Genomic DNA, 14,562 nt, shown 5'->3' on the forward strand with positions numbered 1-14,562 from the left:
CCTTCTCTGGAATCTCTGAGGGGGAGGGGATCTCCTTCCCAGGCACTGCCCAGCGCTCACAGGATCTGGGAGAGGCCAGGGCTGAGAAGAATGGGCTGCGGAGGGGCTGGGCCACTACTGATGGCCGGTGGGGGAAGGGTGTTGTGGGTAAGACCAGAGGGTCCTGGTCCCTCCAGGAGGCCACTTCTCCTGGCTACAGAAGAGGATGAGAGTAAGCATTTGGGGTGGTCTGGGAGGCAGACCTGGGTGGGGCTTTGCCTGGGTCAGCAGGGCTGCATTCCTGAGCAGGTTTTGCCTCGGGCTTCCCTGGGTGCTTTCCGTGGAGACCAGAGGGCCTGGATGCGTGAGGTTCCTGCACCTGGGATCTGTCTCTCCCTGCCCTTCTTCCTGTCATTCTCTGTTTGTCTTTGTCTCTTTGTCACATTCTCTTATCTCTTTGTCTCTGCCTCACATACTCACTCCTTCCCATCTTCCCCTCTCTTTTTACCCCCCACCAATGCCCTCCCACCCGCCTCAGTTTCCCTCTGGATCTAGAGCATCTCAGGAGGGTCTAGCAGATGCTGAGGCCCGAGGCCACCGGCAGAGTCCAGGCCCAGCTCCCCGGAATCCCAGGGGACCTGAGAGCCCAGGGCTGTCTCTCCTGGGGCAGGGAGCCTGGACCAGCCTGTGGGGGTCTGTTATCCCTTTCCTGCCCCCACTGCCAGGTGTCTGGTTAAATGGCCATCACCCTGCCTGGGACTTGGGGTTTGGGCTTTTTGCGCCATGTGGATGCTGTGGCCCTTCACCCTATGCTCGGAGGGCCTGGGACCCTGCAGTTGACTGCAACTGGATTCCTCTGGGCCACTCCTCCCTGGAGCGGCTGCCCGCCATGGGGAGGGTGGCTAGGCTGGAGCCGGGCCTGGGTGCTGGGTGAGGTTGCCCTGGACACTGCATGTTCAGAGGCTCTTGGGATGTGAGAGGGAGAGACTTGAGAGATGGCCTCAGAAACAGGGTACCCCTAATGCCAAAGTGGGGTGTGGAGAACTGCAGCCTTGGGAGGTAGGAAGTACTAGCCCATTTTATAGATAAAGGAACTGAGGCTTAGAAAAGCTATGTGACAATTAGGGGAGGACAGAGCCAGTGTTTGAACCCACACCCATCTGATGCCCACCCTCAGTACTCATGCTGAGAAGATTGGGGCTGCCAGAGAGGGCTCGGTGAGGGTCTGTGCAGGAGAATGTTCTGGGAAGGCTGCTTGAAGGAGGGGGCATCTCCACAGCCCTGTCTTTTCCTTCCTGAGCCCAGTACCTGGGGAATTGTGACTAAATTACCAGCCTGCTGCTTTGTGGAGTCCCTGATTAGTGTCCCCCTCCTTCTTCCTAACTACCCTGCTGAGGGCCCGCACCCAACACCCAGCCTCAGTCTCTTAGGAACCCCAGTTCTGGCCCAGATGTTTGTTAGCCACTTGCTCCCAGCTGGCCAGGCTCGTGGATGGGTGTGCAATCAGGCCCCCGGTGCCTAGTGCAGCCACAGGATGTCTTCAGTTGGTGAGGTTTAGAGGCTGAGCTGTGAAAGCCAATGAACATAGGCTGGGCCTTGGTTAGGTTATTTTAGTTCCTATCATTTATAACTTTCTGCAGGTAGCACAGCATGACGGGAAAGCATAGGGGCTCTGCGTTAGACTGTTGGGCTTCAACCCCCAGCTCCATGGGCTATAACCTTGGGCCTTGGGCCTTAGTCCTTGAGTCTCTGTATCATCAACTGTATAATGCTTACCTCACAGGGTCATTAAAGGGAGAGCTGGAGGCTGGGTGGGATCGCCATGCTACTTTATGATTACGTTGGTGTATAATTGCTCGTTTTCATGTCTGTGCTCCTCCGCTGGGCACTCCCGGGACAGAGATGGGTCTCATTCATCCATTCTCTATGTCCAGCTCAGGGGCCCACCCAGAGTGGGGATTCAGTGAATGGAAACTCTGAGCAGAGGGCGTCCACTCGGGAGCCCCTGGGAGCGCAGCCCCTCAGACCGTCCGTGGGAAGCAGCATTACAAAACAGGGAGGCCCTTGGGCTCCAAAGTCAGAGAGTTTGGAGTGCAAAGCTCAGCTAGGCCACTGTCTCCATGTGACCAGGACAAGTGCCACCTTCCAGAGCTCAGAGGTCCTGCTTATAAAACATCCATGGCTTCATGATGATGAAGCCATGCTCGTCACCTGGCAGCAGGGGGTGGGGTTAAATGAGATAAGATGAAGGAAACAGGCTCCCATGGGGGTGCCTTCATATGTCTTCATTTCATTCATCAGTTCTCCCTCTGTTTCAAGTTCTCGGGTGATGGCAACCTTTGGGGCAGTTAATAGGAGCCTGCGTGTGTCACACATCTCAACGGGCAGCCTTTATGCATATTCTCCTCCTGACGTGTGAGGAGGGGATTCTGTCCAACATGACCTCTTCCCAGAGTCCTCTGTCCCTGTCACATTCACATTCTGGGGTTTGGCAGTGGATTATGCCATCTTCCTGGACAAGCCTTGATATCCCATTTTACAGATGAGGCTCAGAGTAAGTAGGCAACTTGGTAAAGGTCACACAGCTCTACCAGACGGTGGTGGAATTAGGTCTCTCTCAATTCCAAGTCCATAGTATGGCCTGGTTCATTGTTCTGCCTCCCTCTGTGGCCTGTAGAGCCTCCCTGGGAATCTGGGTTGCAGGGCCCCTGGAATCTGGGACTCCTGGGCAGTCTTTAATCTTCCTAAATTTCCCTTCAAGTTAGGGCCTCCCAACCGATAGGCCCAAATGGGTCACAGATGTGTTGAGATTCTCCTTTGCCCTCGGCCGGTCACCTAAAACCAGGCATAGTTCTGAGTCTCAACCCCAGTGTACTGAACGAATATGGTTACTTCTCTCTGGGTATCATGATGTGAAACTGGTTGGGAAGTACTGATGGCTCTAACCAGTCCCCTCCCTGCCCCACCATACACACTGAACACACGCTTTCCCCATAAGGGTAGGGATTTGTGGTACTCTCTGGGCCACAGTCTCTTCATCTGAGAAATGGAGACTGATGTAGGTGACATCCAAGGCCTTTCTGGCACTGTGATCTGAGTGTGTGAGCCTTAGAACCCAGTGTTGGGAGGGAGCAGGGTCTGCATGGGGCCCAAGCAGCCCACTGAGAAGACCAAAAACATCAAGAAAGGGAGGCATGGAGAAGGAGAGGCCAAAGGCAATGACTCCGTCTCAACTTGAGTCTTTGGTTGCGTGAGGGCCAGATGGGGTGGCTGAAAGGCTCCGGGTGTGTGCTCTTGCCCACGCTGCCAGAGGGGAGCCCTTCTTGATGCTGAAGGCTCTCCAGTCTCATTGCGTGGGATTCGGAGCAAAACGTGCTGGGAAGGGCCACATCTGTCAGCCTCATCAGGCACACTGAAGGAACACCTGGCCAGGTTTGGTGGGGCTGATCTTTTCCTTCCTGACCGGAAGCTAAGAGTCAGGCCTCAGAGCTGGGAGAGGGCAGAAGGCCAGGTGGGAAAACAGAGGTATGAAAGGGTAGGGTAGGCAGACCCCACCATCTACCTCGTTCCCATAGACAGCAGGTCAGAAACTCTGAGCAGAGGACGTCCACTGAGACGTCTTTACAGAGAGAGGGAAAGGGAGAAGGAGAGAGAGGGTAACATCAATGAGTGAGAACCATCTATCAGCTGCCTCTTGCATGCCCCCCCCCCCCCCCCCCCCGGGGGCCCCCCCCCCCCCCCCCCCCCGAAAAAACCCCCCCCACTGGGGATCAAGCCCACAACCCAGGCATGTGCTCTGACCAGGAATTGAACCAGCGACCTCTCAGTGCATGGGATAATGCTCAATCACCTGAGCCACACCAACCAGGGCCAGACCTGAGTTTTAATCAGGGTTTGGCCACTTACTTGTGTGACCTCAGGCAAGCCACTGAACCTCTGAGTCTCAGTTTTTTTCTCTGTTAAATGGGGACAATGATATCCCAAGGGTAGGGTATTAGATGAAATGAGGGACGGTGGGAATGGCATGATACAAACTATAAAGTGCTGCCCCTCCTTTGCCACAGCCTGGCCAGGGGTGGCTGCTGCCTACGTTTCTCTGGTACCCTTGGTCTTCCCCCAGCTGCCAGGGGTCAGTCCCAGCTCCAGGGTATTAAGTCCTCAGGAGAATGGGAGCCTATTTCCCACGTGGGTGGAATCATATGGCAGGAGCTGTTCCTCATGGAGCCTCGAGTTCTCATCAGTAAGAAGAAAGGAGGCCTTGAGGCTCTGAAATCCCATGATTCCTGGGAGGGTCTGATCTGAGTATGTTTCTTCCAAGCCATGATGGCGGCGGTGGTGGGATTTGCTCACTTGTATTGAGCAACTGACAGTTTCCCCAAAGCTCTTTACGCACCTTATCTCAGTCCCCCAACAATCCTACGAGACAGGGGTCCTGCTAGTGTCCCTGTGTTAGAGATGAGACATTGGGCTCTGGGAGGTTTAATAACTCCCTTGCTCAAGGTCACAACCCAGCTAGTAGGAAGCAGAGCTGGGACTCACACCCAGGTCTTGGAGGAAACTGGAGATCCTAATCATGCCGGTGGCCTCACGATTTTTCTGTTTCCCAGAGTAACAACCTTTTACTTTTGTTTTTCTCCTTTTGTTTTAACAACAGCAACAACAACAACAACAAACAAACACACACACACACACACACACACACACACACACACACACACACAACACACACACAAAAAACCCAAGATCAAAGGCTGAAAAATAAGATAGTGAAGAGTTCAAAAAGCCAGTCCCTGGGGTCAGTCGTGTTTTCAGGAAACACATCACCTGTCACATGTGAAAACAAATACAGCCACCTGTGACCAGCCTCTGCATGGGTGATCGAGACAAAGTCCAGGCACCGGAGAGCCGGGTGGCCAGGAACGGGCTTGCAGGTGGAGTGCCCGCACACAGGTGGGCTTCCAAGCAGAGCGGCCAGGCCAGGCTCTCTCACTCCACTTGCTGCCCAAGGAGGCAGCCCGAGCTCCCACGGGATCAGTTGTCCAACTCATCAGACTGGCTGGACCTCCAGGCCTGAGACAGGGCCCTAGGCACAGCCAGAGGCTCAGAGACAGAGGCCCTCCTTCCTTAGGCGGCTCAGCCCGGCCCTGTTTAACTTCACCCCCAACCCCTTGTCTCAGAGCAGCGGCAGCCACCCTCTGGCACGGAGCCCTGCAGGCTGGGCACACATCTGGAGGCTGGGTCAAGCCCCTCCGAGGCCTTTCAGACTGTTGGTGGAAACGAACAACTTCCGGAGACTAGTCATCATCATCGTAATTGGTAGTATTTATTTGACATTTACTGGGTGCCAGGCACTTTACAGGTACTAATTCATGTCAGCCTCATCATAACCCATTATTAAGTCCATTTTATAGGTGGGAAAGCTGAGGCACAATGGCGAAGTGGTTGCCCAAAGCCACACAGCTGGTAAGACGCAGCCGATTTGGCATTTCAGGCAGGGAGAGAAGGAGTGGGCTAGGGTGCCAGCACGGTCTGAGCCCTCCTGGGTGCTCAGATATCAGGTCACCGTCACACCAGTGTGGGTGGGCGGGTTTGGGATCCCCATTCACTGATAAGGAGGTAGGTCTGCAGTGTCTCCCAGGGCTATGCGGCTGATATGTGGCAGGTCCAGGGAGGGAACCAAGGGTCACTATGTGACTGAGTTCAATTCTCATACCTTCCTATGCCGAAGGCCTGGTGAGCTGGGACAGGGCCGCCGATGGAGGGAGAAGAGTTCTGGACCCAGACTCTCCCAGACCCCCACCACATTCTCAGCCCTGATTTTACTGTGTGACCTGCAGGCTCTTGCTCCCTCCAGCCCCCTCTGAAAAATGCACTGGTCTGAAAGGTCTTCGCCTGCAGAGCAATCATTGCTCCGGAGTTCGTGACTCAGGGGGCTGTGCCTCCTGAGGAAGTCAAGGATGGAGCAGGGGTGCGGGAGCTTTGTGGGAATTCTCCCTGGCCAGGCTCTGCTGCACTGGGATCCCAGGCCTGCCTGCATCCCACTCCCAGCAGAGGGACCGGGCCATGCTGGGGATGGGGCCTACGGCAGTGGGTCTCACACATTAGAGTCCCCAGGAAAGCTTTAAAAAATCCTGGACCAATTCTATCAGCATCTCTGGGAGGGGTCTCAAGCACCGGCCAGTTTCAGAGCTGCCCGGGTAATTCCTGAGTGCAGCCATGACTGGGTGCCACTGCTCCAGACAAAAGGGAAGTAGGCACCTCCTGGCTCTCCCTGCTTAGTGACCCCCTGGCCAGATGTCACATCTGCCTGCCCCACTGCGTGCATCTTTCTTGGGAGATAGTTCACAGCTTCCACTGGCTTTTCTGACCCAGAGGAGATTAAAATCCCACTCTTATGGGAAGCAACCTCCTGCCCCCCCTCCACCCGCAAGCCAGCCACTTCATTTCTAAGGACTAGAAACCTCCAGCTGCAGTTTCAAAGTCGGTTTGTCTTATCTTCTCTAAGAAACCTTTCCTGACCTCTCCAGGCTGCCCCCGCCCCCCGTTTCCTTTCCTGCAAATACATACTAAGTGCTTGCTATGTACTGGGCACTGTCCTAGGCTCTGGGGTATCAGGTGAATAAGACAGACCCAGCCCCTCCCCTCCAGGGGCCAGACTCTAACGGGGGCTGCAGACACAGTAGTGAACCAAGAGGACAAATGCAGCGAACAGGGCGTGTGACAGGGCCACGTGTCAAAGCTGCTGCTCTGGATAGTCAGTGGGGAGTTCCCCCAAGATCTTGATGACTTGGTGGGCTAGGGAGGGGGGGCAGCATTGGCATATTTTGGTTCTAATGTGCAGCTGTGGGTGAGGCCCCATGAGTAGATCAGGTGTTCAGGGAAGGCCTGTGGGAGGAGGGAGCTCAGCCTACAAGGAGGTTAGGAGCCAGCCTGGGGTTTGGGGGGAGGAGTGGTCATGGGAGAAGAGGCCGGTCAAGGGCCTGTGGTGGACAAGGGCCTGCTCTACTGGAACAACAGGAAAGCATGGCCTTTATGGCCTGAGGAATGAACGTGTGTATGGGAAGGGGGCGGTGCAGAGGACAGAGGTGGGCAGGGTACACCAGGCAGGGCTCCGGAGGCCACACAGAGCACGGATGTTATAGCAAACCTCTCGGCTGTATTACTGTTGCAGGGTTGCAGGGTTGCAGGGTTGCAGGGTTGCAGGGTTGCAGGGTTGGGGAGCGGCAAGGTCTGGCCTGCATTTTGCAAAGCCCTTCCTGGGGTGTGGATAACGGATTGGGAAGGGCAGGAGTGGAACCCGTGGGGGAGGTGAGGCCTGGGGCCGAGAGGGGCCCTGGATGTTGGGAAGGGCAGGAGTGGAACCCGTGACCAGCCAGGGAACTGTACTTGTCCAGGGGGAGGTGAGGCCTGGGGCCGAGAGGGGCCCTGGATTGGGCTGTGAGAGGAGGGGAGGAGGCAGAGACCTGCCTGAGGCTCTTAGGTATTCAGCTGGAGGATGGAAGGGCCATCTCGGCCCCTCCTCTGAAGGGAGAGGGTACTTAGAATCCTGGAGCACCGGCCCCCCAGGAACCTCAAGAGCTGACTAGGATGTGTTCCACATGGTGTTAAGGGCTTTTAAGTGAACAATGGTTTTAAGTCAGTGGTGTTTATCACTGCTGTTAAGTGTGGAGTCCTTAACAGCCTGATATAGGGTGACTCTTGGAGAGAACTGTTGCTTCACAAACTTGGTGACAGCAAAACTTTTTGTTCTTAACAGGGATCTCCTAGGACTCGTATTCAGAGGAACTACTCCAGAAACACTGCTCTGGTCCTGTCATTTCACAGGTGAGGAGGGTGGGGTGGGCGTGCGAGTGAGAGGGTGGGAGTGGGGACAGTCACCTGTGCTAGGTTTCCTACTGAGTGACCCATCAGAGCAGGCCTCCGCCCGCACCTCCTGACTCCGGGCCTTGAGGTACAATGCTGCAGGCCCCACCCAGTGTCCCCAAGGCTAGGTGGGGACATCCAAGTTCTAGGGTCAGGGTGGAAGGCTCCTCCTCCTCCTCAGCTGAGGGACAAACCAAGCCTCCTCCTCTACATGTGCAGGGGCTCTGGGGAAGGCAAGGGAGCCTTGGGAGTGGGTCTGACTTTCAGAGCTGGCCCTGGGTGCTCACCCTACACAACTCTCACTCATCCCTTAGGTGAGGACAAAAGAGGCCTGAAAATAGAGTCTCAGCTGACCAGGAGCAGTGGGTCTCACCCCTCTTCAGGTGGTTGAGTACTTAAAAGTCCTGGTATTCAATGTGGAAGTTCTTCCCCCTCCCCTTCACCTCTCCATCCATCCATCCCTTCATCCATCCCTCCATTCTTCCATCCATCCATCCATCCACCCATCCCTCTCTCCATTCCTCCATCTATCCATCCCTCCCTCTATCCATACTCCATGCTCCTAGCCCTCAATCCCCCCATGCTCCAGTTGGCAACGTTTTCTGAGAGCCTACTTTGTTCTCATAAATAATACATAGTCTTTCCCCTCAAGGTACCACAAGCCCTAGGGGAGATGGATAAGTGAGTAGAAAATTACTGTACAGCATTCTGAGTTGGAATAGTAACCTCCTTTTATTGAAAGCCTACCTCATGCCAGATACTTTACCCACATCATCTGAGAAAATCTGCCAAATAGATTTCATTTTCCTCTTTTCACAGATGAGTAAGGTGAGGCTCAGAGAGGTTAATTTCTTTGTCAAAGTCACACAGCTAAGAGGTGATAGGATCCCATTCAAACCCAGGCAGTCTGATGCCAGAGCCTGTTCTGGGAACCACTCCAGCACCCAGTGCTACTGGAAGGGAGCAGAGAGGGAACGCCCCTAACCAAGGAGTGCTGGCTCCCGGGGAGGGGTGGCCATGGCAGTGGTGGTAGGGCTGGCTGGAGTGGGAGGGCTCCTGGAGGAGGTGGGTGTCTGAGGTGAGACTGAAGGATGAGTAGGAGTTAATAACATATTAGCATAATAATTTCACTGTACAAACTGATTTGGCATAAAACTATATATATGGTCAATTTAAATGATAGAGGCTTAGAAATGGTCAATTTACCTGCTATAAAGCCTAACATAAAATTAGTACCTTCTTCCTCCTACCGCTCACACAGCTGTCAGTGACTGCTCTGGAATTTTCCAGATGAAAGGTGCTTGTTTTGTGGCTGTCAAACATCCTCATAGGAAAGCGTGGGCAGACCCTCCAGTGTTTACAGAAAGTGTATACAAGGAAGCATAACACCGGGAGAGGCTCTCTGTTGAATTTCATCTGCAAATGCTCACCCTCACTTCTTCCAGAAGTCCCAATATAGAGCTTAGCCAGCTCCGCTCAGGAGTCCTGACTGCCAGGTGTGACCTCCCTGTCTTTATAACAGGGGCTTCAGCTGGGAGCCCCACTCTACAGGTGAAGAGAACGAGGCCCCGGAAGTCCTTCCTGTGGCCATGGACTGGCAGAGCCGGGATTTGCACCTTGTCTGGGGATCCTGTGTCACCACCATTTGCTTCCCTACACCAGGGACCGGCAAACTTTTCCCATAAGGGGCCAGGCGGTAAATGTAGCTGCCCTGCCTTGCCCCCACAGTGCCATAGCAGCCTCCAACTAGACACACTAGAGCAGTGATGGCGAACCTATGACACGCGTGTCAGAGGGGACACGCAAACTCATTTTGTTGGTTGATTTTTCTTTGTTAAATGGCATTTAAATATATAAAATAAATATCAAAAATATAAATCTTTGTTTTACTATGGTTGCAAATATCAAAAAATTTCTATATGTGACATGGCACCAGAGTTAAGTTAGGGTTTTTCAAAATGCTGACACCCCGAGCTCAAAAGGTTCGCCATCACTGCACTAGAGGGTGTGGCCATGTGCCAACCCACTTTATTTATGGACATCGACATTTCAACTTCATGTGTTACAAATACTCTTCTTTTTATTTTTCCCCAACTATTTAAAAATGTAAAATCTGTTCTTACTTTGCAAGCCATACAAATAGAGGGATGGGCTGGATTTGATCCACAGGCCGGGCAGGCCACCCCCTGTCCTACCCTAGCCCTTATTCATATCTGTGAATGAGGAGCCTGAGGCTCAGACCACTCAGCATGAGCAGGTGGAGCTAGAATGGAATCCAAGCCCTCTGATTCTAACTTTGGAGTCTCCTTGGGGCCTGGTGGTGGTGGTGTGCTCCCTAAAGTTGATGCCACACGCCATCATGGGGTGACCTGGGTGTGTTCCCAGCCTGCGCCGACGCCCTGCCCTTCATGGAACCACACATCTCCTCTCGGGTGTGGAGAGCCCTGCTCCCTGTTGCTTAAAGGGAAATGTCTAGGCAGAAAGACTTAGCATCCTGGGTCTTGGCCCACGAGCCCAGGAGCCACCCACTCCAGACTCTGGTTCTCAGCACCTTCTCCTCTCTCAGGCGATTCCCAGAGAGCCTCTGCACCTACCACAGTTGGCCAAGCTGCCAGCCAGTCATGGGGCTGCCTGGCTCCAGCTCCAGCATCTAAACCCAACCAGCTGCCTCCTGAAGAGGAGGGGGTGGCCCAAGGACTCAGCGGCCTGGGTTCTGCCTTGGCCGGTCCACATGCTGGTAACTGGACACGCTCCTTTACCCCCCTGTGCTCTGTGCCTTAGTTTGATCATAGGATGTTGAAAGGCTTTGCCCAACGCTTGATACAGTTTGTGTCAGTGACCAAGAGACCAGTGAAGTGATGCGGGGGCCAGAGTATTGGGGATGCCAGCCCAGCAGCCTCTGCCTCCTTCTTGCCCCCAAACCAGAGCGCCTTTGAGCAGTCAGTCACCTTGGTCCTTGCCACCTGCCTGGTCAACGGAATCCCAGCCACCCCAGGTACAGTGGCAACCACTCCCTGCAGACAGCGTTTCATGGTGGGAAGATCTCGGGCTGCTGAAGGAGCTGTGTGACTTGGGCAAGTGACTGCACCTGCCTGAGCCTGTCCCACCCCCTCCCCAGGATAGGAATACCTTCCTTGCCTTCCCACCTTCTGGGCAGGTTGTGAGGATTAAAAGGATGACTGAGGCCAATGGCTGTTCACAGGCCGCCACTCCTGCTTACTGGGCAGGCCTGGTATTCACTCTTGTCTAAAAGCTGCCCCAGCCCAGCCCAGCCGGTGTGGCTCAGTGGTTGTGTCAACCCATGAACCAGGAGGTCCCGGTTTGATTCTCGGTCAGGGCACATGCCTGGGTTGCAGGCTTGATCCCCAGTATGGGGTGTGCAGGAGGCCGCTGATCAATGATTCTCTCAAACCATTCATGTTTCTAGTGCTTCCCCCTCCCTTTCTCTCTCTGAAATCAATGGAAAAGAAAAAAACATTAGCAAAAATTTTTTAAAAGCTGCCTGGACACCTGGCCCGAGAGGAGGATGTGGGAGCCGGAAAGTATACAAACTCCCTTCCCAGGCTCAGAGGCCGCTGCAGTTGCCAAAGGGCTGTTTCCAAACGTCTCCAGTTTCACAAGAACCAACTGGCACCACCGCGCGTGCCTCTGGGCCCCTCAACCCTGGGACGTGGTTACTGAACAGTCCGTCTGGTGAAATTCCGACTATTTTATCTACAGGCCGCTTGGCTGAGCCTGTGTCAGCCCGTGGGGCGGGCATCACGTGTCATTTACTGGGAGAAAACCCAGGCGGGCAAGCCGGTCCCTGGGAGGAAAGACAAGCATGCCTCCCTCCCTGGGAGGATCTTTCCTCGCTGGCTCTTTGTTCCCTGCAAGTTTATGAAGTGCCTGTGGCGTGTCAGGCGCTGTGCTGGGAGGGGCCAAGGAAAACAGTAGCTCTCCTGTATGCGGACCGGCCCCCGGCCCCCGGCAGGCCTACTCTCAGATCTCTGTGTCTCCTGACACGGGGGTGGCGGGCCTGTTTTCTCCCCTCGGGGTCCCAGGCAAAGTTGCCAAGGCTGGACTTTCATGGTTCCTAAGTCACTGCCTCTTTGCATTTCTCAGACCCAGACCTTGGATCCCCATGGCTTGGAAGAGCCATTTAGTCTAGTTTCCCCGTGTAGCACTTGAACCCCCTATGTCTTGGCTCAGACTTTGTTTCCATGACACTTGTGACGGGCGCTCACCACCAGCCAGGCAGCCTTTTCCCTTCTTCGGGTGGCTTTGCTTCATGGGTCCAAATCTGACCCCTAGAAAGGCAGCTAGCTAAAGACAGGGGTGTTAGGAACCCTAACTGGGCCCCTGGGCGGCGGTGAGCCCTCCCCCTGCCCCCCTGCCCCTGTCCCTGGAAGTGTATAAAGTGGAAGCTGAGTGTCTACTTGGCAGGGATGATGGAAGATTGTTATTATGTCCAGAGCACATGAGGGACCTCCGCATGGACAGGGGAGATTCCCATGACTTCGGATGCCCTTCACCCTGCAAGAGCAGGAAGGGGTGAACCCCGCACGTGGGGCCTCCAGGCCCTTATTCTCTCTGCTCTGTTCCCCCTCACCCCCCACCCTCGCTTTCATAGGGTGGTGGGAACATGGCTGCGTCTGGTGCCTGCTTCCCCCACCCCCAGCCTGGCTCTAGCCTTGCAGCTGCCCTGGCCAGCTGTCCCGGCCCTAGCCGCCTGGCTCTGGTTCCCTTCACCCCTCAGGGCCTGAGAGCTGGCTGTTGTCATTCTTGGGTTGTCTGGCCTGGGGGAGGGCACAGGGGCAGCTGGCTTGCAGCTTCCCCCTTCCGCCCCAGTCCTGCCCTGGCCTGGGGTCCTGAGTAAAGGGTCCCAGCGTGCGGAAGCGTGGTGTGTGTTGTTCAGAAGCATGAGCTGTATCAGAGGGGATCTGAACATATGTGGGACAAGCCACAGGTCTCACCCTCTGGGTGTCCAGCAGCCACTCACTGACTTCCTGGACTGCCATGAGCCCATCTGGGCAAGTCTCAGACCCTGAGGTTCTCCTCTATAATTTCCCTCCAGGCCTGGCCCCAGCAGAGTGGCTGCCCCAGACCCTGACTGCCAAGCATCTAACAGCCGAGACTACTCAGGGCCACACCTCCCAGCTGTGAGGCTTTGGACCAGTCACCTCACCTCTCTGGGCCTCAAGGTGCCGTAAAACGGGACCTCATATTAGTACTACCTCCTGGGTTGTTGTGAGGATTTGGGGCCAGCAGATGGTCGGAGCCCACTACCATTGGTTCTCTCTCCCTCCTGCCCCACCCAGTCCCACCCAACACTGACCTACCTGCCTTCTCTCTCCACAGGGAGCTCCAGGGCCGGCGGGATGGGGTCAGCCTGCATCAAAGTCACCAAATACTTCCTCTTCCTCTTCAACTTGCTCTTCTTTGTAAGTATGGCCAGCGCTGCTTGACTGTCTCCAACAGAACTCTTATCCCTGGTGCATCCCAGCCTGAGACCCTACTGGGGCTACCAGGCCTGGGGATGGTGGCGGGTGTGGTAGGTGCGGGCTGAGGGCAGACCATTCCAAGTGGAACCAGCTCGGGTGAAGAGGAGATTCCTGGCATGCCCAGCTGGCTCCATGCAGAGCCCTGGACTCCTGGCCCAGCATTCCCCTCTCCTTGGGCATTGAGGCCAGACCGGGCTGCCAGGGCTAGAGCCTGGTGTGGGGGAAGGAAGCCCTCTGGGCATCGCCTAAATCCTTGTCATCAGGGAACTGTGTGTGAGGGGGTGTCTCTGGATCCTTCTTGTCCTACCCTGACCCACCACCTTCCTCTGCCCCTCTGAGAACTTGCCTGTTTCAATTCTGGTCTCAGCTGCCCTCACCACGCTCCCACCCGCATGTGGAGGCTGTGCCCTGAGTCCCGGAGGGTGTGAGGGGGCTGTGCCCTGAGTCCCTGAGGGTGTGAGGAGGCTGTGCCCTGAGTCCCAGAGGGTGTGAGGGAACTGTGCCCTGAGTCCCGGAGGGTGTGAGGAGGCTGTGCCCTGAGTCCCGGAGGGTGGGAGGAGGCTGTGCCCTGAGTCCCGGAGGGTGTGAGGGGGCTGTGCCCTGAGTCCCGGAGGGTATGAGGGTATGGGCTCTGGGCCAGGGGGAGGCACAGTTCCCTCTCCCCAGACCCATCCTGGCAGGCATCACCAGGTCCCTGAGCCAGGGGACGCCCAGATGTGAGCTCCATGCACATCTGGACCTGGTTTTTCTGGGGCCTTGATTCTCTTTGCTGGTCTGGCACCGACTGACTCCTCTGCCTTGGAGTTGCCAGGATGATGGTGTGTGTGTGTGTGTGTGTGTGAGAGAGAGAGAGAGAGAGAGAGAGAGAGAATGAGTATAGTGTATGAGTAGATGCGTGAGAGAGAGTGTATGAGTAGGTGTGTGAGAGAGAGTGTATGAGTGTGTATGTGTGTGTGTTGTGTGAGAGAGAGTATATGAGTAGGTGTGTGAGAGAGTGTATGAGTATGTATGTGAGAGTGTATGAGTAGGTGTTTGTGTGTGTGTGAGTGTATGAGTATGTGTGTGAGAGAGACAGTGTATGAGTATGAGTGTGTGAGAGAGTGTATGAGTGTGTATGTGTGTGTGTTGTGTCAGAGAGAGTGTATGAGTAGGTGTGTGTGTGAGAGAGAGAGAGAGAGAGAGTATGAGTAGGTGTGTGTGTGTGAGAGAGAGAGAGAGAGAGAGTATGAGTAGGTGT

General features: G+C 55.1%; 1 protein-coding gene across 4 annotated transcripts in view; it reads left to right on the forward strand.

The window, feature by feature from the left end:
- The window catches only part of CD82 (CD82 molecule), a 67,110-nt gene that overhangs the window by 13,890 nt on the left and 38,658 nt on the right, over positions 1 to 14,562 (forward strand). Inside the window, exons 2-4 of one of the 4 annotated variants that reach the window (XM_014543306.1) lie at positions 7,736 to 7,803; positions 12,899 to 13,025; positions 13,183 to 13,265. In XM_014543306.1, the coding sequence (XP_014398792.1) occupies positions 13,203 to 13,265 (63 nt within the window). In that variant the 5' untranslated portion in view covers positions 7,736 to 7,803; positions 12,899 to 13,025; positions 13,183 to 13,202. Of the gene's footprint in view, positions 1 to 7,732; positions 7,804 to 12,898; positions 13,026 to 13,182; positions 13,266 to 14,562 lie in introns of all 4 variants that reach the window. The other 3 variants (XM_005870744.2, XM_014543307.1, XM_014543308.1) reach the window with 3 other exon arrangements.

This window comes from Myotis brandtii, unplaced genomic scaffold, assembly GCF_000412655.1.
Source record: "Myotis brandtii unplaced genomic scaffold, ASM41265v1 scaffold324, whole genome shotgun sequence".
Taxonomy (NCBI): Eukaryota; Metazoa; Chordata; class Mammalia; order Chiroptera; family Vespertilionidae; genus Myotis; species Myotis brandtii.